Consider the following 24,847-nt stretch of genomic DNA (forward strand, 5'->3'; position numbering starts at 1 on the left):
TGCTAGGAGAGTGCATACCTCCACCTTATCTCGGCATGTTAAAGAAAGTATAATCTCGTTTATCTAGATATGCTCCAAAATGTAAATGGTTCCACCTTGGGTCAAGCACCACCCCTCTACCAAGTATCAAGGAAATTAGAGTGGTTGTTTTTGAGGTAATCCTGCAATCAGTCACTCAATCAATCATTCAATCAGTAAGACTTTATATAACACTTTTCAAACAAACAAAATTTAATACCAAGTGCTTTGCATAAACCGTCCCCCAACAAGTACATACACACACAGACCCATGCACATAAATAAAGCAGGGGCTTAATAGCGCGCTAAGAATGATAAAAAACACTGAGGAAATAGTATCTCACCAATCTTCAGGTCTTACACAGGCCCTCTCTCACTCCCTTTGTTCTTTTTCCTGTTTCTCTCTATCTCTCTCCCTCCTCCCATCTGCAGATACTGGATAAGTTGTTGGACAGGGAGAGTCAGACTCACAAGCCTCAGACTTTAAGCTCATTTTATTCCAGCAAGCCAGCAGCTGGCAGCCAGCGCAGCCCATCCAAACACACTGCTTCTGGCCACAGTGGAGGGGGCGGAGCCACAGGGGGTGTATCTAAACACGCTCCTTCATCTTCCTCTGCGACCACTGTGGCAGCCTCTTCCTCCAGCTCTACGTCTGCTGTGACACTGGCTGGAGAAGAGGTGCCTCATCAGGCTGAACTCAACCCAGTTCCGAACCGTGCCACAGGGGAGAGTACTGCTGAGACCAGGGAGCATGGTGAGAACCCCCATGACCCCCCCTTTTGGTGCCACAATCTATCGCTTTTTATTACTTTATTATTTATTATACTAAATAGTTATTGGACATCTATGTTAAACAGTAATAGGTCTCTTTATGTTGTTGTTGGTTGTAAACATACAGGTAGTACTACAGTATACTTTTCAACACAAACATTTTTGAAATGCTTTTCGTGTGGAGCTCCATACATGGTTCACATGTCTGAAACCTAGGATTCTTGTGCTTCCATATATTTTGGAAGTCACCCTAAGGTAACACAGTTGTCTTTTACAGAGATAGACCTCTGTTTGTCTTCTGTCCTTACAGTATCAGATGGGCCTCCTCCATCGAGTGACCAGCAGAGTGAAACAGCTCCGTTTAAGCTGGAGGCCACCGTGCCTAGTCGGCTGGCGCTGGGGGCGCGCTGTGGTTACAGCCAACGCTGCTGGGGCTCACCAGTCCGTCAGAAGAAGAAACACACTGGTACACATTTTGACAATTGACAATTTCTTTATTTTTTTATCTATCTAACTGGTAGAGCATTAGATAAAGTATAGAATTTACACTATGAGCAGACTGTCAGTGCCATTTAAACCTGGGTCCTATATGTGGCATTTCTGCACACACAGTTTATACACATGCAGATTTTATACATTATATCCCACTTAACGAAAAAGCCTCAACACACATAATAATTTTGTGAAACATTATGCTATGTCAATGATTTTTTTCACAGGCATGGCGAGTATTGATAGCAGTGCTCCAGAGACAACCTCCGACAGTTCCCCCACCCTTAGCCGCCGACCGCTCCGGGCTGGCTGGGCAGCAACATCTTGGGGGCGGGGCCAAGACAGTGATAGCATCAGCAGTTCATCATCTGATTCGTTGGGCTCTTCCTCCTCCAGTGGCTCTCGCAGGGCTGGTGGTGGGGCCAGAGCCAAGAGCAATGACACCAGCAGGTAAACACACACCCCTTCCTTATCAGGTCACAAGTAAAAGCACATTACTAGGGTCACAGAGACGACCTTTAACAATAACAGATTCACGGTATTTTATTTTTTTTAAACAATGATGTTGGTTAAAGGTGGTTGTGACTCATTCATCAGTTGTAAACAGTAAAGATTTCAGTTGGGGTCACTTTTTTATTGACTGTTGAGGACTCATAAGAACTGTCAGTTATAATTATCAGATCTACCTTTGTCATTTTCCCATGTTTTTCTGAAAACTATACTGTTTTACTTTTCCCTATGTTCAGGTACAAAGGACGACGTCCAGAGTGCCATGCCCCCCATGTGCCCAACCAGCCGTCGGAGGCAGCAGCCCATTTTTACTTTGAACTCGCCAAGACGGTGCTGATCAAAGCTGGAGGAAACTCCTCAACTTCCATTTTCACCCAGCCCTCTGCCAGTGGGGGCCACCAGGGGCCCCACAGAAACCTGCACCTGTGTGCCTTTGAGATTGGCCTGTATGCGCTTGGCCTTCACAACTTTGTCTCACCCAACTGGCTGTCAAGGACCTATTCCTCACATGTGTCCTGGATAACTGGTGAGGGGTGTGTGTGTTTTAAATATATAGGAGTTAGACAGAAACACAAATATTTTCTGATCCAGTGTGTTTTCATCTCTCAGGCCAGGCCATGGAGATCGGCAGTGCTGCTCTCAATATTTTGGTGGAGTGCTGGGATGGTCACCTTACCCCTCCAGAGGTGGCATCTCTAGCAGACCGAGCCTCGCGGGCCAGGGACCTCAACATGGTTCGTGCAGCAGCGGAACTGGCCCTAAGCTGCTTGCCACATGCTCATGCCCTAAATCCTAATGAAATACAGAGAGCCCTGGTGCAATGCAAAGAGCAGGTACTGTGGGAGTGGGTAAATGGTTAAATAACTGTATTTACTGTTAAAAGTGTTAAGGGGTAAGTCACCCAGAAATGAAAATTCACTAAATATCTACTCACCACTATGCCAATAAACAGGGTAAAGTGTTTGAGCAGAATCCAATACAATTGAAGACATTAGTGACCTATCTTCAGACGTACTAAAACAGAAAAAACGTCACATGCCTCCATACTGTGGTATCATTAAATCGCGGCAAGCCCCGACATTCATATTCGACTCGAAACGGTGTTTTAAGCCTAATTGCCCAGAAGTGGCTAATCTAGCTGACGTTAGCATAATTAAGGTCCCTGATTGCACCTCGTCGGAAGATATCAGTGGACATTTCGGCTTAAAACATGTTGGAAATTACGCTGTTTCAAGTCGAATTTGAATGTCTGGGCTTCTGGACACTTGTATGACACCACCTGAGCAGTATGGAGGAATGTTGTGTTTTTTTTATGTCTGAAGATAGGTCCTTAATTTCTTCAGTTGTATTGTATTCTGTTTTAACACTGTTTACCCCTGAAACTCCTAGTGTTTTGTGGACTCAAACACTTCACTCACCCCTCCACTGACAGAGTGTTGAGTAGATAATGAGTACCTTTTCATTTTTGGGTGAACCATCCCTTTAACTCCAGTCTTATTGACCACTCAAAACACGTTACACACAAACACACATTCACCATTACAGTACATTACTTTCTACGACACACTTTTCACACACTGCCAGCACATCATTCATGGGCACTTTAAGGTTCAGTATTTTGTCCAAGGACACTTGTGACTGCAACTGGAGGGGCTTGGGATTGAATCTGTCTTGTTAGTGCATGACCATCTCTACCTCCGGTGCCAGATCCTACAGTTACAGATACAACAATTGATCAGCCTGTTGCTGATCATCTTAGATGCTAACAAAAGCTGAATATAAAAACCATTCAATACACATAATACATGATTTATTGTGGTACGTAAGGTAAAATGAATGATTGATAGACATATTTCACTTTTTCCATGCCTGTCTCTGTGTCCCTCCAGGACAATGTGATGCTGGAGAAGGCTTGCATGGCAGTAGAGGAAGCAGCCAAGGGGGGAGGTGTGTATCCTGAGGTTTTGTTTGAGGTCGCTCACCAGTGGTACTGGCTGTATGAGCAGTCAGTGGGCGGGGGCTCAGGTCAGCAGAGGGAGACCTCTGGGCGCTGTGGGGCAAACGGGGGCTCGGGCAGAAGGCTCATGGAATCCAGCTGTGGTGTCCATGACAGTGGGGTAAACATGGAGTCTTCGGGGGTTGCAACTGTCACAGCCTCAGTCACTACAGCAACCGTTGTACCCGTCATCTCTGTGGGCTCCACCATCTACCAGTCCCATGCCATGCCCGGGCAGGCCATTGCTCACCCCCACAGCCAAGGCCTCCACCCCTACACCACCATCCAGGCTCATCTCCCCACCGTCTGCACTCCCCAGTACCTGGGACATCCTCTGCAGCATGTCTCCCGACCCACGGTCTTCCCAGTGTCTGGGGCTGCGTTTCCACAGGTCAGAGGTTCTCTTGATTACATCACAGGGCTTTTGTGGAATTATTAACATACAGCTGAAAAGGTGTCAAAAGATGGAAAGTACAGATTTGATGATGTGTTCTTATCTTACAAAGACAGGCTGTCGATCTTCACACATTTGACACATTCGCTAAGCCATGTGCCCGTTGACACAATATCAAGAGTTGCTAGTCATAATTTTTGTATAATTAATTCATGATTTGAATTTTTTTTTGTGGATTTATTATTTATTTAATTTAAGGAAATACATATGCATAGGCATAATTCATTTGATACTGACTTAAAACTTACAATTTTAATACTCTGATCAATGTTGACTTTGTAGTCCTTGATATGTTATTTGCAGTGTTCACTGCACTGCACAACAGCCAGTCAAACTGTCAGCATAAATGTGTGTGTGCGTGTGCGCCTGTGTGCTTGTACGTGTGTTTAATGTGTATCTCTTCAGGGAATGCACCCAGCCTTCATTGGGGCCCAGTTCCCTTTCGCAGTGGCCACTGGCCCCCAGCCACCTATGGCAGCCACAGCTGTGACTTTCCCTGGTGTCCCCATACCGTCCATGACTCAGATCGCCGTCCATCCTTACCACACTGAGACCGGCCTGCCCCTGAGCACCACTGTAGCAGGTCAGGAATACACACAATTTGGGTGTTTGTCTGTTTTAAACCAAACCATGATCAATGTTCTTTAAATGTAGGCCATCTTAGATAAATTACATTGTTTTATGTTACGATAGCATGTAATTGTCAACTGTGATCAACAGTATGATGTGCAATGTTTTACAGTAGGCAGCGTCCACACCGGCCCCACCATCCAGACCATCCAGGGAGCATCTTTACCCTCTCTCTCCTCTCAGCCAGGCTCATTGGTCAGCAATCCTTTCCCAGCAGAGGACGAGCAGCACAGCCAGCCAATCAGCCAGCAGGGTCTGCACTACCTTCACTCTGCCTACAGAGTTGGTGAGGAGTGTGTGAGCTGTGACAAATTTTCCCCTAGCAGAATGCATATAGTAAAGAAGGTTAACTGAACAATGTGATCTCTACTGTTCTCGTTTGTGAAGGTATGCTAGCATTGGAAATGCTGGGCAGGAGGGCTCACAATGATCACCCCAACAACTTCTCCAGGAGTCCACCTTATACTGAGGATGTCAAATGGCTGCTGGGACTGGCTGCAAGGCTAGGTGAGCTGCACAATTATTGACAATGAAACGCAAAAAACAACATATTCACTGAATGTTATTGATGGTTGTCCACCAAGATGTAAATCAGAGCAAAAACCAAGACATGATACTGAAGTAGCTGGCTGTAGACCTCAGAGATGGGACTGTGATCACACTGCACGATAATGTTCTGGTCATGGGCACAGTTAATGAATTTAGATACCAGCACCAGTTATGAAACAAGTCACAGGGCTTGATAATTAAAGACTATAGTATCAATAAACACTGATGCTGTTGCAAGGGGAAAGACTGCTCACTAACTCACATGCAACTCACCTGGACAAGCAGAGATTTCAATCACACAGGATGCTGCTCTTAATCACAAAATTACTATGGGGAGCTAAACATTTAAAAGTTTTGTTACACTGTACTTCAGTGAAGTCAATGCTGATGAAGGTTGTTGCCACAAGAGCAACGCATTATTTGTATGTGAGAGTTTAACACAAGCAAAATGATACAAACATGATTTTTGTGGGTGCATTTTTTGTAAAGTCCCTATCCTAGCTCTGCACTAATGAATTGCTCTCATCATGGCTGTAATTTTTACCCCTAAGGCAAGCATTGCCTAGTCTATAAGTAGTATGTCAAAGAGACAGTTTGTCTAGCACTGAATTGTTTAATTGAAGAGGTAATACTTAAGCGCACAAATCAACACTTCTAAAGAAGTGACAAAGAAGGAACACTGAGTACTCTTAATACAGCTGGACATCCAACCCGTCGTATATGTATATATATATACATATACATATATATATATACTCACCCTAACCGTTGGGCTGTCAAAATTAACACGTTAACGGGGGAAGATTAACTTGTGAAATTACTCATTAATAAACACACAGTTTCTCTGGTCACAGCTGCTCAGTGATCAGCTGCTCAGTGATCAGAGCAGAAACTGCAGTTGATTTGTACAGAGCTGGAGTTTCTGTGTCCTCCTCCACTCTGCTCTCACTTGAACTAATAAACACTCATCACCAGTTATCAGGATCTGATCAGTAAATTAAGTTACTTAGTGTTTGTTTGATTCCAGAGTTTATGAGGCTGCATTTAAACACCATGGAAGTGACTCGTCAACATGTTGCACTTATCACTGTGCTTGTGTGACCAGAGAAACTCTTTGTTTCACTGTTCTTCCACAAAGTCACTGACCGGCTGCTTAACGTGAGCGAGCTCTGATCTCACTGCGTGTCACTCTGAGCGAGTGAGTGGGGGCGGGTAGGGGTACATGGAGTGGGTCATTCTTCACATGTGTTAATAAAATTAACTAGTTAATTTTGACCGCCCTAATATATATATATTTATATATATACACTCACCGGCCACTTTATTAGGCACACCAGTTCAATTGCTTGTTAACGCAAATAGCTAATCAGCCATCACATGGCAGCAACTCAATGGATTTCGGCATCTAGACGTGCTGAAGACGACTTGCTGAAGTTCAAACCGAGCATCAGAATGGGGAAGGAAGTTGATTTAAGTGACTTTGAACGTGGCATGGTTGTTGGAGCCAGACGAGCTGGTTTGAGTATTTCAAAAACTTCAGATCTACTTGGATTTTCACGCACAACCATCTCTAGAGTTTACAGAGAATGGTCCGAAAAAGAGAAAATATCCAGTGAGCGGCAGTTGTGTGGACAAAAATGCCTTGTTATTTTCTTGGCACACTTTGGGCCCCTTAGTACCAATTGAGCATAATTTAAACGCCACGCCTTGTTGAATCTATGCAACGTAGAATTAAGGCAGTTCTGAAGACAAAAGGGGGTCCAACCTGGTACTAGCAAGGTGTACCTAATAAAGTGGCTGGTGAGTGTATATATATTATACATATATCAAATCTGGAGGAAACCAGGTACTGCTTATTACCTGGTGTCAGCATCATGCTATAGGGTTGCTTTAGCAGCAGGGACAGGGAAATAGGGCAGGTATCAGGACCTTAGAAGGTTCACCTTCCATCCTCGGCACAGGAGTGTCTGCGAGACAACTCTTTGAATGTCTTTGAGTTCCCCCACTAGAGCCCTGAGTTGAACCCAATCAAACTTCTCTGGAGAGACTTGAAAGGGGCTGTCCACTGGCAGTCCCCATCCAACCAGGGTGTTCAATAGTGTTCACAGGGCTTGCAACCCTCTTTTACGTTACATGACCAATTTTTGGAAAGTGATCTTGGACAAGGCAAGCAGGATCAAGTTCAGCGACTGGCTTTCTTGGTGTCATATGGCTTAACGGAGCCTAATCTTAGAAAACCTTTCTTATCTGGGGGGTATTTAATAGTGTGTGGATGTGTGATATTTATCATGATCAATCCGCTCTGCTATGAAGAAAGAATTTACCATTTAAAAAAAGAAGATAATATTGTGGTACTGGCCACAATATTAATATCTTGGCACTGAAGCGTAAAAATACATTTGATTCATTGTGAAATTGTAGCCAGTCAGAGGACGTAAGCTGAGTAGGTGGTCCTTCGTATATGGCCCAGGACGAATTTGCGTTCACACAGTACAAAGAATCTGTTTTGTGTGTCTTTGGCTGCAAGTAATGAAACACATAAAATACAATATAGGGACCGTTTCCTCCGAACTTAACAGTCACTTGCTGTTTTGTCTGAACATCCATTCATCTCCTTTCTCTTTCTCCTCTCTGCCTATCCATCCTGTCAGGAGTCAACTACGTGTACCAGTTCTGTGTCGGAGCAGCAAAAGGTGTCCTTAGTCCATTTGTCCTGCAGGAGATCATCATGGAGGCTCTGCAGAGACTGAACCCAGCCCATATCCACGCTCATCTCCGAACACCTGCTTTCCATCAGCTAGTCCAGCGCTGCCAACAGGCCTACCTGCAGGTACAATGCGTCTATGCTCACACTGCAGCCCTGCTTACATTCATAGTGGAGCAGATGGACAGATTCCAGTGCAGTCTGAAATGTCAATAAACCGAAGATGTCTTTAAATCAGGTTCCAAGCATCACATTATGAAGGCATTCCAAAGCTATTGTGAGCACATGGGGTCATTTTTATGTCCACATTGCAATGCATACATTGATAATACTCTCATACTCTAAATAAAGACGATATGAGCGCTGCCATATTGCACCGAGAACGTCATTAGGAGAGTCCGATACATCAATGCATAATCGTGATGTTTCATCCCGAACATCAAATAGTATATGTGATATAGCCCATTCATTTAAATTGTGGGAACACTTTACTTTCAAGCATTCAGAGCTGACCCTTAGCTGCTAATGTGTTAGACTAGCGTTCACATGCTTCAGCAGCACAACATCACCGTCAGAGCTTTTGAAGAGAAAACATGTTGGTGCAGTTCATCTTCTTCTGGTGGATTGTAAACAACTTTGATGTTAATGCCGCTCTGAAGCGGGATGACTTTGAGGCTTTAATATAAAGGGTTAAAATACCTTTAATGACTGGTGCTGCCCTGGCTGAACAAGGAGGGAGAATGCCGCAGTGGACAAGAGACCCATAGGTTGATTGTAGAGAGGAAGCTGCAGTTGCATACACGAAGCAGTGAAGCAAAAACGTTTGTGTTCATAAGCATAAAAACAACTTGCTGGAAGATGTTGAATTCAGCCCAGTGCAGCTTCTTTGCTGTGAGTGACAGAGACTCTGCTGTGAGGAAGAGACACCTCAGGTCACACAGAGGCATACTCAGTGGGCCAAGCCATTTTAACATATGTTAAGCAAGTTTGATCGAACGTCATTTCGACTAGTTGTACTTTTAATTTGTAAGATTTCTATAACATCATTCTGACTACTCAAAACAATAAATTAAAATTTGCAACATTTGTGATTACATTTGACTAGTAATATTTAAACTACTTTTGCAAGTTTCTTATTAAAGATATCTATAATTGAATTCTGACCAGTCATAGTTCAAGTTCATATTTTCAACACCATTTTGTCTCGTTCAAATTTAAATATAGATATCTTGAACTGAGGTAAATGAAAGATATCTTAAACTTGAATTATGACTAGTCAGAATAAATTTTGGATATCTGAAACCGAAATCATGAGTCAGAATTAAGTTAGAAGTATCTGAGAGAAATCCCACCCATTTCTCTCAGATAACAGAGTGGGTTTTTAAAACGTTTTTTTTAATGCATCGCCCGTATGTCCATTTTGCAAGGCATCAAGCATACGGTTCTCAACAGGCAGACAGACCATAGCTTAACACCAGCCCTGTTCTGTCTAGGCTTTGTGTGTGGGTGTGTCGTTTTTTGATGAAACACATCAGACATATTTGAGGCCATGAAAAGTTTAGGGATGTGGGAAGAGGTTCAGGCGTCGATGGAAAATCTGTTCCTCTGTTAAAATAGAAAAGGTTATATCTTGTTATAGCACATCTTTGATAAAGGTATTGTCCAAGTCTGTCCCAGCTGCCTGTAGAATCACACCTGCTTCTTTCTGCCTCTGCCTTTTTCTCTGCAGTACATCCACCACCGGCTCATCCACCTGACACCTGCTGACTATGATGACTTTGTCAACATCATCCGCAGCGCTCGAGGTGCTTTCTGCCTGACACCTGTGGGTATGATGCAGTTTAACGATGTGCTGCAGAACCTGAAGAGAGGCAAGCAGACGAAGGAGCTGTGGCAGCGCATTTCCCTGGAGATGGCAACCTTCTCCCCTTAAGCAGCACCCTGAGCAAGGGTGTGCTGGGCCTGGGCCTGGTCCTGAATCAACTTGACAAGTTCGACCTTGCGCCCCCTCAGCCTCTAACACTGCTACTGCCGCTGCACTGAGCTGGCCACATTCTGTCTGGTTCTGTCAGGGATCCTGTTCCCTGCGATGTGGACTCAGCAAACACAGCACACAGGCAGGACAATCAGCTCCTGTAACCCTGACAAACAGGGACTTCCTTTTTTATGGGTGTGTCCACCGACCTTGCTCTTCTCTGGTCTTGACTGACTCCTCACTCTTGTTTTATCATATTTTATGTTTGTTTAACTGTGGAATTAAAGTGTATTCCTACCTTTCTGCAGCTCAATTCATCTTTTACATTTCCCCTACACTGAAGACATTTGAAGGGGATCTGTCATCCTCCATTCTCACTTAATTTCCCACGTTTCGTAGTTAAGTTTGTTTTGTTTTGAATGAAACCACTGAGTGTGAGTCAATATCATGCTGCAACATTCCTGTCCAGAGTGGTAGATGCTGTGAGGCCTCGTTCACTAAATGTTTGTCACTATGGATCTGAATCTTTGCAGTTTGGGAGAAAAGGAAGATTAACAGGGAAAAAAGGTTTAATATTAGAAAATATATTGTCAGTACAGGTGAGGATTTTTCTGTATTTGTTTAATCTTTTTTGATATTTTGTATAGAATCTGACATGTATGGAGAGGGGAAGGGGAAGAGACAGAATATTAAAGGTTGTTTTGTTGTGTGGGATCCACATTTACATTTCAGTGCGCCTGAGGAGCAATGTGAACTCAGCTCCAGACCAAAACCTGAGGCCAGCAAACGCTGCTGGGCCACGCAGGGCCACTGAGGGCCTTCTCCATTGTCACTCTTACTCTGTGTTAGAACATCATCAGTTTGGCTGAGTATCGTTTGACTTTTTTTTTATGAGATCAAACTTTTGGGATCTCCTAAAGGCAACACATATAGGAATATATAAAGTTCTTTTCTTCTGTCCTGTTAAGGGCTCCACATATTTTCGGCATCAATCTTAACAGTTTTGTTTTTTTTAGTGGCAGAAACTTCAACAATTTGTACAATTCAGTCAATTACAAAATTGGGATTGACATGAAGTGAAAAGAAGAGTCTACATGAAATAGATAAGAAGCATTCAATGCCACCAGTTTTTGATAATCAGTAATATTCCTAAAGTAATAGGATTCTATACCTGACCCTTCTTTTCAGCATTCAAGTGATTGACAAGTTCAAACACAGACAGGAGTAGCTGGTGAAGATGACAGTCCCACATACTTCCCCATCAAAATGTGGGGGAGAAGCAGTGCACTGATTCTTAGTGGATTTTGTGAAGTTAAACAGACTTTGATTTGCAAAACTAAGTTTTCCTAAGGTTTTACAATGGATAGCATTTGGTTTGGCATCTCACGGGGAAGCATGTGGGGTTGTCCCACAGTGGATAAACGGACACTGTCTCATTTTCAGCCATCTCCTTCAAAGTTCACACTTAAACAATGTGTTCATGTATTAAAAGGAGACACGGTGGCCTGGCTATGGAAAGTCCTTATTCACACAATTCCACTCACCTGGATCTGTGTGTTTAGCTTGTGGACCATGGTGCTGTTACTTTCCATCTTTGTCCAGGCACCTGCTGTGGTTCTGAACGTGCCTCTTTGATCAGCTTTGGGCCTCACAGGTGAAGGGGACTTAGTAGAAAATGTACTGTGATATTTTTGTATTCCTAAAAAACAGTAGCTTGATTGAAAAGTTCTATATGTACTGATTGCAAAAGGTTCTAAATTAGTGTGAAAAGAATAAATAAAAATATTAAAGCAATACTGAATGTGTAGAGTTTACTTAATAAAGACAATTAAAACGATGTGTGGGTATCAATCGTAGAGGTGATTATTTTCTCATATCATTAGGTCAGGCCACGTTCTGCTCCTTAAGGCCGATTAAAGGCCGATTTATAGTCGTTTTTTACGCACGCACGCACGCACGCACGCAGCTTCTACGGACTCGTTTTGGTTTATAGTTCCCCCGGGGTTGCGCGGGTTGCAACGCAATTCACCGCCAGACCACTAGGCGGAGTAATGTTTGTTGTTGAAGTCGGCTCTTCTTCGTGTGTGGCACACGTTTATTGACATCGCCATGGCGGCTCCTCAGAGCCTTTTACTGGCTGACAAATCCGCCGGTCAGTGACGGGTTATACTAGTGGTCATAGTTTCGGATCTTTTATGCCAAGTGCTCTTCTATTTGGTCCATATTCGTTCTTCTAAATCTTCCGTGGTTTCCGCAGTTTCCGGGATTGAAACCGGAAATGCGACTCCGGACGGGATGTAGTAAGCAGACCAATCACAAGCCTTGCGGGCTGCGTGAGGCTCGCGTCGCTTTGTCGTATAGTTAGAAAAATTGGCTGACGCACGCAAGCCGCAACACGCCCCCCGCAAGTACGCGCAACTCTGGGGGAACTATAAACCAAAACGAGTCCGTAGAAGCTGCGTGCGTGCGTAAAAAACGACTATAAATCGGCCTTTAGACTACATGCAGAATATCAGCAGTGACCACAAGAGGGAGGAGCAGGATCATTCATCAGACCATAAATCTGCTCTGTTATTTTCTAAGTATAACACAACATCTGTGCTATGCTAGCAGAGCAAAGTAGGTCTACCTTCAATATGCAGGTGAGAACAAAATAAATGGCCTTGTTTCCTTATCAGCTCCATATAGATTTAATATGCATGTAGACATTCTGCATCATGGGACATAATCAGTTAGTAAAGCAAGCTTAAACAGTATCCAGAAGTGAAGGACATGGCTCCTCTATCCTATTTTTCATGCCACTGGCTTTGAGACCATGGTTTTCACGACTGCTGTACACCAAATGATTTAGCTGCATCTAGTGGCAGATGTTGACAGACAAACAAACAAACAAACCAATCAACCAACAGAAAGGGATATAACCTTTGTGGAGATAATACATGATGAGTGGAAGGGTTCCTTCATTGGTATAATGCTTTGATAGAACAGCAGTGATATTAAGCCAGAATTCAAACCAGAACCTTATTGCTGTGGGCAACAGTACTAACCACTGCCCCTCTGTGATGCACCATACATAAATCATTTCTCTTCCTTTCTATCTTCCAGATGTCTTGCTGTTTTTGCAGTATCCTGTCTGCTTGCCTGTACTTTTTGCTTGTTTACTGGACTTTGGATTCCTCTCTGGGAGTTTCTGGATTTGTTTGCCCTGTTGGACTGTATTCTTTACTTTTGACCCTTGCTTCATCATCGTCTTTGTAGTTTTTTGTTAATGAAGTCACTGGTTTAATTATCTCTGCGCCTAGTGTCTGCATCAGTGTCCTTTCCCCTGTGTTCCTTGCATCAACAATGACAATCTGAAGCATTAGCTGGATCAGCTGCATTAAGCTCTATGACTAATTGTGATTTGTGAATATGGGCTATAGAAATAAAATTTGATTGACGATTGATCAGCATATTTGGCTCAACAGGTACAGTTAACCAGGACCAACTGTAAAATGTATATACTGTACATGGTATTGCATAATGTCAATAAAATTCAATTCGATTTATTTGTATAGCGCCAAAACATACATTATCTCAAGCCACTTTTTATAGTAAGGTGGAGACCGTATGTTATAAAGCAACCCAAAAGTTTCCACAATCAGCAAACATTCTGTAACAGTGGAAAGAGAAACATTTTCTTTTAACAGAGGGAAGAAGTCTGTTCCTATAGCAGCATAACTAAGGGATGTTTCAGGTCTCACCTGAGCCAATCCAAACAAGGAATATAATCTTACATGTCTGCCTCCTGGGATCAATTTGGATAATAGTCTCCGTATCAACAACTCACCTCGTTTTTTGCAGGGGAAATATGCAGAAATGTTAGGGAGAGCCACAATTGCAGGGATTATTTTCCCAGGATGGACAGAAGGGCAAGTCACAAGGAGTCACTACAAACTAATCAGCAAAACACATAATCAAAAACTAGAATTACCACAATTCGATTGTGTGCCTCTGTCAACCAGTGCTGTGTCTTTCTACATACATTTTTTTTCCAGAGTCAATACAGGACAACTGATCAACAGTTGAAGAAATTGAGATATCACTTTCACAAGGCAAAACCTCTGTTATGAGAAGTCACAGTGACCCTGTCCACAAAATTCTAATCAAGTCATCTATTAGTCCAATCAAATTTGAATGTTTTAAGTAAATTTGAAAAAATTCCCTAAAGCTGATCTTAAGATATTATGTTCAAGAATTATATATAATACATTTGTTAGACCTTAACCTTTGGCTGCCAAAATTTGATCAGAGAATCATCAAGTCCCATTCAATGTTTGAGCCAAATATGAAAGGATTCTCGCATGGTGTTCTGGAGATTTCGGCTTCACAAGGCCAAAAACTTGGTTTGAGAGGTCACTGTGACCTTAACCTTTCACCTATGACTGCCAAAAAGTAATCAGTTAATCTTTGTGTCCAAGTGAATATTTGTACTAAAGTTAAAGAAATTCCACTCAGGCGTTCTTGTAACTATTGGGTTCACAAGACTGGGATGAACGAGCAGACAGACGGACAACCATGGAATTATGTGGTAATCAAAAAAAAAGCTCAACAAACCAGAATATGCCTCATATTTTAGATTCTTCAAAGTAGCCACCTTTTGCTTCGATGACAGCTTTGCACAGTCTTGGCCTTATTTATATCAGCTTCATGAGGTAGTCACCTGGAATGGTTTTCCAACAGTCTTGAAGTGTTCCCAGAGGCGCTTAGCACTTGTTGGCTGCTTTGCCTTCACTCTGCAACTCATCCCAAACCATCTCATTTTGGTTTAGGTCGCGCGGTTGTGGAGGCCAGGTCATCTGACGCCACACTCCATCACTCTGCTTCCTGGTCAAATAGCCTGGAGGTGTGTTTGGGGTCATTGTCCTGTTGAAATACAAATGCTGGTCCCACTAAGCGCAAACCAGATGGGATGGCATGTCACTGCAGAATGTTGTGGTAGCCTGGTTAAATATAGGCCCCCCCCCCCCCCCCCCCCTTCCCTGCATCACATCTCCTCCTCCATGCTTCACGGTGGGAACCACACATTTAGAGACTATCTGCTCACCTTTTCTTACAAAGACATGGCGGTTGGAACCAAAAATCTCAAATTTGGACTCATCAGACCAAAGTACAGATTTCCACTGGTTTAATTTCCATTCCTTGTGTTTCTTGGCCCAAGCAAGTCTCTTCTTCTTGTTATTCTTCCTCAGGAGTGGCTTCTTTGCAGGAATTCGACCATGAAGGCCTGATTCACGCAGTCTCCCCTGGACAGCTGATGTTGAGATGTGTCTGGTACTTGAACTCTGCGTAGCATTCATATCAGGGCTGGCCCTGGCAATGTTGGCACCCTAGGCAAGATTTCAAATTGGCGCCCAAAATTGTAAGCTATAAAAAACAATAAAAATATCTAACAAAAAATATAAAGAGTTGGAAATCAGCTGTACTGATAGCACATCATGTCATGTCGACAAAAATAAACATTAATGATGATAATCGGGGTGATTCTTAGCTCTATATTGTTCTTTCTTCTCCTCGTCTACTTTGCGGTGCTTTCTGAATTGTGCACCTGATAATTTAATCTTTTTTTGATTCATCTTTGACTCTAACTGCAGTCTGTCACCGCAGCCTGTCTGTTCACACAGGGAGCTCATCCAGGAGGATGTTTTAGATGCTGGCTTGCCTGTCCACTGAGCCACGGATGGTGAAATCAGCAAATGTCCCTACTATGCTGCCAAAATTAGCAGGTTTTTATTTTTCTCTTTGTATTAATCATGCTGCTATGAGGAACTGTTGTGAGGTTGTTGTTGTCAAGGTTTGTTTTTCTCTTTTTGTGCATCCAGCAGCGTAGAGTGGAACGGCATATGCCAGTCAACTCGCCATGGCCGACCTCCGACACCCAACAGGACAGATTCTGTTAGCGACTTGGATTGCTGCTCTGGCTGGATTTGCTGCATGGTATCTGATGTGATCCCGCCTGTCATTTTGCTGCTGAGAGAGGGAGAGAGCGAGAGGTAGGAGAAACATTGAAGGAAGGCGAATAAGGAGATTGAGACCATTTCATAGTTTAATACAAACATTCTTTAGGGGTCCAAGCTACAGTACAGTTCTTTTTTTGAAATCCATTCTCACATTTCATAATTCATACTTGGCCTCCAGAAAGTTGGTACATGTGCACAAGTGATAGGAATCCAAAGCTGTTTTTCAAGACATAGCACACCTACACTTTGACAAGTGCGTGTTTTATTAAAACTATTTCAGATAATTGAAGGTCTACTGATGCATGTTGAAATGATTTCATTCTTTTCTTTGGGTTTTAAAGCTATATTATGATTTTGGTGTAAACAGAAGGTTTGAGAAGGAAATTTTCTTCTAATATTAATGGTTTATCTAAATTCTTCTAATAGACCTGTAGTTTATCAACTTGACGGTTACTTATGTTCGAGGTAGGTCTTTTAACATCTCATTTGTTTTGAATACACAAGTATCCACCATCGCTACAAGGGTACCCATCATCCATATGACTTTGACGTAAGTTTTCTCCTGTTAGTACAACAGTATGCTTGTTGCACACAGAGTACCAAAGGAGATGTGTTGATAGTAACATTTAAACCAGGATGCTGTGCTCTCAACGCATACTGCATGTGACTATGCAGTATTCTTTCATTAGCAAAGCTCATTCAGGACAACAGCTGGAGTGCAGCTGTTTGGTCTAAGCCATGGAAACTTAAGTAATGATACTGATGTGTTATGCATTTTCGTTTCTCAGGTTCCTGCTGCAGAAAGATGGCAATATAGTATGTTGGGCATGGACTGCCTGATATACCCCTGTAGTGTCCATGTTTAATTCATGTTCATGCCAGTGTTTTTAAAAAAAATGCTAAATGTGTTTTTGGAAATACATACGGGACACATACTTGAATTTCAGGGACGCAGGATGAGTAAAACTTAGTGTGACGTGGGAGGACTAATTTGTGTTGGTTATGAATTCTCTTGCATTTTCATTAAGCCCAGTTCTTATATCCCTTTGTGTGTCTAACTCAGGGGTGTCCAAACTTTTTGTCCCGAGGGCCACATACAGAAAAAAATACGAAGGACTGGGCCACTCACGCCGCCACGCCCCCCTGCCCGTGGCGTGGTGGCGTTCTGAGGGACAGCTAGCAAGTCAGCAAAGCAATTCACCGCCAGACCACTAGGTGGAGTAACGTATTTTGTCAATAAAAACCTTAGAGACACCTTCTTTGTCGACTGTTTATTACTTTTTCTTAAGGACAAATTTGTCCCTGATCTTTCTACACGGCTTCGTACACTCGTCGACCTGCAAATCGGCGTCAGGCGAGATAAAAAATGACATGTAATCTCCTTCCAGGAATTGCAGGTCATCTGCGTGTTCTTGTATTTAGTCAGTGACGGCCGGGTTATACAAGTGGTGATACTTTCAGATCTCTTCTGCCAAGTGCTCTTCTATTTGGTCCATATCCGTTCTTCTAAATCTTCCGTGGTTTCTGTCGGTATTATGGGGCATGAAACCGGAAATATGACTCTGGAAAGGATGTAGTTAGCGGACCAATCACAGCCCTGTGGGCTGCGTGAGGCTTGCGTAGCTTTGTCGTATAGTTACAAAAATTGGTGAACGTCCCAAGCACGAAAGAAGGGGCACGCAAAGGGCTCTTGCGTGCCCCTTCTTGCGTGTCTCTGAAAACGCAGAAGCATGCACCGGCCTCCCTCCTGTCGACGAAGCCTGGCCCCATAAAGCAAAACAAAGTGCCATTTGAGCGCTACTAAATCTTGAGGGTTTTTTTTAATACATTATATTTTTAGACATTGATGCGGGCCAATTAAAAATGGATGGCGGGCCGCAGTTGGCCCGCGGGCCGTAGTTTGGACACCCCTGGTCTAACTGAACAGAGCTTTATTAGTAACTGAAGAGATAGAGTAACCTTCATGGTATGAGAGGGAAAATCCAGTAGCATGTCCTGCTGCTAACGGTGAAATGAAACTCCCTTCTTTTTTTCTGTTCATGCTGGAATAAAGTGGATTCACTTGGTCTGACGTTTTCGATCACATCTTTATGGAAACACCTCATTAGCTTCACACTACAAACCCTGTGTGTGTGTGTGGGGTGCTATTTGAGAGACGATTCCAGATTCATTCACTAGACTGGCACTCAGAGCTCAACAGAGCCGTACAGGTTCATCTCTGATCCATGCAGCTTCCTTCTACCAAGTTTTGTGATTATTGGTCCAGTTGTTTATTACATGTTGACTGACAAATCAGAGGTGTAAACATAGCCTCCTCAGCAGAGGTAATAAAACCTCCAAACATTTATCGAGGAAATGTCACCAACATTATTAATAATAAGAAACACAACAGGAAATTAAAAGTAGAATGAAATGTTTCTAGAATATCTAAATAGTTGACAGGTAATTTTCTGTTGGTCGACTTATCAATTAATTTATTAAAAGCTCATTTTCCCCTGCTACTTAGTCTATAGGGTTTTTATATTGTGTTTAATTTACATTTTATATATTAGTTTATTTTTGTTGTGCACTGGTTGCTGGTTGTACATCAAATTGCCCTTGAAGGATAATAAAGATTTTCTTTTATGGACAGCTTTAGTTAATCACAAGCTGCACAAACCAAGCAAGAGCAGCAGAGGAACCCAGCAGCCAACAGGGGGCAGCCTCAGGACATCACATGGAAACAAGCAGCAGCGGACTGTGATTCTTGTAAGGCAGTGGTTCCCAAACTTTTTACAGTCCCGTACCCCTTCAGACATTCAATCTCCAGCTACGTTTGATTAATCGTTAATATTTTTATATTAAAATTCACTATTTATAGGCTATATTAAAATGCAGTGAAAATAGAAAAACACAGAATGTTTCCTCATTGAGATCTTTATTACAAGATGAACAACTCTTGTGGCAGTTAAACGGGATCTGTTCAATGGTTACACTTGAAAATATGCGCTGCAGTTCTCTTAAGCCCCGCTGAGAGAGCAGCTAGCCGCTGAGAGCTAGCTGGATTTGACGGTTCTCGACCTCTAAGTCCGGTGGTTGTCACGCCCTCACTCTGTCGGGGTCCAAAGGGGCTAGCTTTCTGCGCAATAGCTAGGTTTCTGCGCAGGATGTGCGCAATGGGTTTCTGCGCAGGATTTGCACAATAGGTTTCTGCGCAGGATGTGCGCTATGGGCTTCTGCACAGGATGTGCGTGCAGTTTTTTTTTTTTAAATTTTAATTCAATTAAATTTTTTTATTATTTAATATACTTAATTTGAAATGGTTATGGTTCATTTTTGTTTCTAAATTGACATTTTATTAGATATTGTGCAATGAATAGGTGGTTGAAGTCCTGCCAACACGACAGCCTGCCAAACTTACCCATGAGTTCGGACCCAGCTCCTGTGTCCACTGGTGTCCTGGTTCCACCCATGGCAGCGTAGTGGCGTGGGGTTGGCTCATCCCTGCGGCCCAGGGAGCGCATTTCTCCGAGCTGGTTCAGGGGTACATGATGCGGGTCTTCACAGGTGACTGACCTACGCAAGCCTGTAGCCGCACCCCACCCCCCACAGGAGATTATGTGCTTGTGTTTGTGTGTGTGGCAGCGTCGCTTCCCGGTTCTTCCCGGCATTACGCTGCCGGTGCGAACATGGCCGAGGAAATGAGGCGGACCGCTTTTCGCGGCGCTTCTACCTCCGGTGCGTCCCGGGGTTCGAGGATGATGGTGTGACGTTAATATATTGTTTTACATTGCATGTGTCACGTCATGATAATTCAGTCTCTTGTGCCGCCCTCTCGGCATTTTTCACCCCAGGCAACCGCCTATGTCGCCTGTACCGGGAGCCGCCCCTTATTTGATGATTTGTGTATACAACTTTACATTTTCGCTCTCCCGGATGGTGGCCATCTTGGATTTTGGGGTCAACAGATTGTCTTAATGTCAAAATGATGTCAGAATCACAATCTTTATGGTCAATTTACCACAAAAAGTGTCCTCATACATTATTCTAGGTGCTCTGGTTAAAAAGTTAATTTGTGTATCTAAAATTACGTTTTCGCTCTACCAGATGGTGGCCATCTTGGATTTCGGGGTCAAGATGATGTCCAAATGGCAGACTTATGTCAGAATCACAATCCGTATGGGGTCAATTTACCACAAAAAGTGTATTCATACATTATTCTAGGTGCTCTGGTAAAAAAGTTACTTTAACAAGATGGTGCCGGCTGCAAAAAATGCCGACATTTTTGCGCGGGACATGGGGGCTAAATTTTTTTTAAAAGGTGTAAAGAAGTCAAATCAGTCGTCAAAACATATTAGCCAGATATTGGTCACGGAATTGAGGTTCTTGACCCTACTATGAGGCTGGTAACTCTAATGAACTTATCCTCAGCAGCAGAGGTAAATCTTGGTCCTTCTGTCCTGGGGTGGTCCTCATGAGAGCCATTTTCATCATAGCGTTTGATGGTTTTCACTATGGAACTTGAGGATACATTCAAAGTTCTTGACATTTTCCAGATTTACTGACCTTCCTGTATTAAAGTAATGATGGACTGTCGTTTCTCTTTACTTAGTTGAGTGGTTTTTTGAAAGAAAATTAAAAAAAACATTAAACTAGGGCTACGTTGTAGCACTTGCGGGCCCGAGCACCTGCACGTTGCAGTCTGTTGCGGTCGGGGGAGAGAGCGATCGATGACCAAGCACTTCACTTCCTGTAGCCACCAGGGGGCGCTGTGATTTCAAGTCATAATTTCTGTGTAGATGTCATCAGGCCGGGACTCTAGTCTTACATGTCTAGTTTGGACTCGATTGGACAATAAACGCTTCACTTCCTGTAGCCACCAGGGGGCGCTGTGATTTAAAGTCATGATTTCTGTGTAGATGTCATCAGGCTGGGACTCTAGTCTTACATGTCTAGTTTGGACTCAATTGGACAATAAACGCTTCACTTCCTGTAGCCACCAGGGGGCGCTGTGATTTAAAGTCATGATTTCTGTGTAGATGTCATCAGGCTGGGACTCTAGTCTTACATGTCTAGTTTGGACTCAATTGGACAATAAACGCTTCACTTCCTGTAGCCACCAGGGGGCGCTGTGATTTAAAGTCATGATTTCTGTGTAGATGTCATCAGGCTGGGACTCTAGTCTTACATGTCTAGTTTGGACTCAATTGGACAATAAACGCTTCACTTCCTGTAGCAACCAGGGGGCGCTGTGATTTAAAGTCATGATTTCTGTGTAGATGTCATCAGGCTGGGACTCTAGTCTTACATGTCTAGTTTGGACTCAATTGGACAATAAACGCTTCACTTCCTGTAGCCACCAGGGGGCGCTGTGATTTGAAGTCATAATTCCTGTGTAGATGTCATCAGGCTGGGACTCTAGTCTTACATGTCTAGTTTGGACTCGATTGGACAATATGTGTCCGAGATACAGAACCTCGTGTTTTGATGGCGTTTAATCAACTTCAACGCCACGGTCACACGGCCTTAAAACCATATGAATATCTTCAGGGGGGGGGGGGCTGGTGATTCACACATGTAGTTTGAGTGAGATAGAACCATGAACACTGAAGTAACAGCATTTCGTGTTTCACGGCGAGTTGATTAACTTTGACGCCACGCCACGGTCACACGGTGGGACGAAAAAACAATCCCTAAATCATTTTTTATCTCCATCTTGTTGTGATGACACTCATCTGAATTTAAAGTTGAACTGATAAAAGCCCTGGGACAAGTATGTCAAAGTAAAAATGTGGAATATGGTCAAAATGGCCACTAAATCCAAAATGGCGGACTTCCTGTTTGGTCTAACATATTGATCCAAGAGACTTGTTTGTTTGTTATGAAAAGACACATGCCATAATCAATTTTTGTACATGTCAACCAATCGTAGTGCCGGGGCTGCCCTTTAGGGGGCGCTAGTCAGTTTTTTTGCCACGCCCATTTCTTAAAACCATATGAATATCTTCAGGGAGGGGATGTTAATACACACATGTAGTTTGAGGGAGATGGAACCATGAACACGGAAGTTACAGCAATTTCGTGTGTCATGGCGAGTTGATGAACTTTGATGCCACGCCGTTAATATGGTGTTTGACGAAAAGTCACAGTAATCTCATATCTTCATTATCAATGTCTTGAGACCCATTTGATACAGTTTGACATGGTTGAGGTCAGTGGATGAGGAGAAATACATCCAAGTGTAAGACATGCAAAAAAAAAGACATTTCCTGTTGCCACCAGGGTGCGCTGTAATTTTAAGTCATGATTTCTGTGTAGATGTCATCAGGCCGGGACTCTTGTCTTATGTGTGTAGTTTGGACTCGATTCGACCGTGTATGTGCGAGATACAGAAGCTCGTGTTTTGATGGCGTTTAATCAAACTTTGACGCCACGCCACGGTCACACGATTGGACGAAAAGTTGATTTTTTAAGTCAGTTTTTTTCTCCATCTTGTTGTGATGACACTCATCTGAATTTGAAGTTGATTTGGTGAAAGCCCTGGGACAAGTACGTCAAAGCAAAAATCACCAAAAATCGCCAAAAATGGCCAAAATGGCCACTACATCCAAAATGGCGGGCTTCCTGTTGCGTTTTTCATAATGCTCCATGAGGCTTTTTTCTATGATTAGGCACGATACACCTTTATCCAGATTTTGTTGAATATCGGTTATGTGGAAACATAGGGGCTGGGTTCCAGGGGGCGCTGTTGAGCCATTTTGCCACGCCCATTTCAAATTACTCCAGAAAACTAAAATATCCGCAGACCTTGAAGTTCCTGCCAAGTTTCATAACTTTTTGAGCATGTCTAGACCCTCAAAAAGCCCCCGAAAGGGAAATAATAATAACGAGCACCTGCACGTTGAAGCCTGTTGCGGTCGGGGGAGAGAGCGGTCGATGACCAGGCGCACGTCTCTGCGTTGGATGTGTTTTCCTCTCTGTGGCAAGGATAAAAGCTTCACTTCCTGTAGCCACCAGGGGGCGCTGTGATTTAAAGTCATGATTTCTGTGTAGATGTCATCAGGCTGGGACTCTAGTCTTACATGTCTAGTTTGGACTCAATTGGACAATAAACGCTTCACTTCCTGTAGCCACCAGGGGGCGTTGTGATTTAAAGTCATGATTTCTGTGTAGATGTCATCAGGCCAGGACTCTTGTCTTATGTGTCTAGTTTGGACTTGATTGGACAATATATGTCCGAGATACAGAACCTCGTGTTTTGATGGCGTGTAATCAAACTTCGACGCCACGGTCACACGGCCTTAAAACCATATGAATATCTTCGGGGGGGGGGGGGGCTGTTGATACACACATGTAGTTTGAGTGAGATAGAACCATGAACACTGAAGTTACAGCAATTTCGTGTTTCACGGCGAGTTGATGAACTTTGACGCCACGCCACGGTCACACGGTGTGACGAAAAACCAATCCTTAAATCATTTTTTATCTCCATCTTGTTGTGATGACACTCATTTGAATTTTAAGTTGATCTGATGAAAGACCTGGGACAAGTATGTCATAGTAAAAATGTGGAAAATGGCCAAAATGGCCACCAAATCCAAAATGGCGGGCTTCCTGTTTGATCTAACATATCAATCCAAGAGACTTATTTGTTTGTTATGAAAAGACACATGTCCCCATAGATTTTTGTACATGTCGGCCAATCGTAGTGCCGGGGCTGCCCTTTAGGGGGCGCTAGTCAGTTTTTTTGCCACGCCCATTTCTTAAAACCATATGAATATCTTCAGGGGGGGGATGTTAACACACACATGTAGTTTGAGTGAGATGGAACCATGAACACTGAAGTTACAGCAATTTCGTGTTTCACGGCGAGCTGATGAACTTTGATGCCACGCCATTAATACTGTGTTTGACGAAAAGTCACAGTAATCATATATCTTCATTATCAATGTCTTGAGACCCATTTGATAGAGTTTGACATGGTTGAGGTCAATGGATGAGGAGAAATACATCCAAGTGTAGGACATGCAAAAAAAAAGACATTTCCTGTTGCCACCAGGGGGCGCTGTGATATTAAGTCATGATTTCAGTGCAGATGTCATCAAGCCGGGACTCTTGTCTTATGTGTGTAGTTTGGATTTGATTGGATCATGTATGTGCGAGATACAGAAGCTCGTGTTTTGATGGCGTTTAATCAAACTTCGACGCCACACCACGGTCACACGGTGAGACAAAAATCAATCCCTAAATCATTTTTTATCTCCATCTTGTTGTGATATCACTCATCTAAATTTAAATTTGATTTGATGAAAGCCCTGGGACAAGTACGACAAAGCAAAAATGGCCAAAATGGTCAAAATGGCCACTAAATCCAAAATGGCGGGCTTCCTGTTGCGTTTTTCATAATGCCCCTTGAGACTTTTTTTCATGATTTGTCACGAAACACCTTTATCCAGATTTTGGTGAAAATCGGTTTTGTGGAAACCTAGGGGCTGGGTTCCAGGGGGCGCTGTTGAGCCATTTTGCCACGCCCATTTCCAATTACTCCAGAATACGTAAATTTTCACCACTTTCTAATGTTCTGCAGAATTTGGTAAGAAGTTCAGCATGTTAAAGCCCTCAAAAAGCAAATTCATTTGGGTTAGAATAATAATAATAAGAAGTATAATGCCTACGGTTTCAATAGGGCCTCTCACCATTCGGTGCTCGGGCCCTAATAATAATAAAAATCCTTACAATTTCAATAGGGCCTCTCACCATTCGGTGCTCG

General features: G+C 43.1%; 1 protein-coding gene across 1 annotated transcript in view; it reads left to right on the forward strand.

Annotated features, from left to right (window-relative positions):
• zswim8 (zinc finger, SWIM-type containing 8) overlaps window positions 1–11,936 on the forward strand; it is a 29,742-nt gene extending 17,806 nt beyond the window's left edge. Inside the window, exons 16-26 of the mRNA XM_061086905.1 lie at window positions 451–772; window positions 1,100–1,255; window positions 1,509–1,731; window positions 2,028–2,317; window positions 2,401–2,624; window positions 3,681–4,178; window positions 4,647–4,824; window positions 4,984–5,157; window positions 5,259–5,378; window positions 8,072–8,250; window positions 9,854–11,936. Coding sequence (XP_060942888.1) covers window positions 451–772; window positions 1,100–1,255; window positions 1,509–1,731; window positions 2,028–2,317; window positions 2,401–2,624; window positions 3,681–4,178; window positions 4,647–4,824; window positions 4,984–5,157; window positions 5,259–5,378; window positions 8,072–8,250; window positions 9,854–10,057 — 2,568 coding nt within the window. The 3' untranslated portion in view covers window positions 10,058–11,936. The remainder of the gene's footprint in view (window positions 1–450; window positions 773–1,099; window positions 1,256–1,508; window positions 1,732–2,027; window positions 2,318–2,400; window positions 2,625–3,680; window positions 4,179–4,646; window positions 4,825–4,983; window positions 5,158–5,258; window positions 5,379–8,071; window positions 8,251–9,853) is intronic.
• Window positions 11,937–24,847: the final 12,911 nt, after the last annotated feature.

The sequence above is a fragment of the Limanda limanda genome, chromosome 15, assembly GCF_963576545.1.
Source record: "Limanda limanda chromosome 15, fLimLim1.1, whole genome shotgun sequence".
Classification (NCBI taxonomy): domain Eukaryota; kingdom Metazoa; phylum Chordata; class Actinopteri; order Pleuronectiformes; family Pleuronectidae; genus Limanda; species Limanda limanda.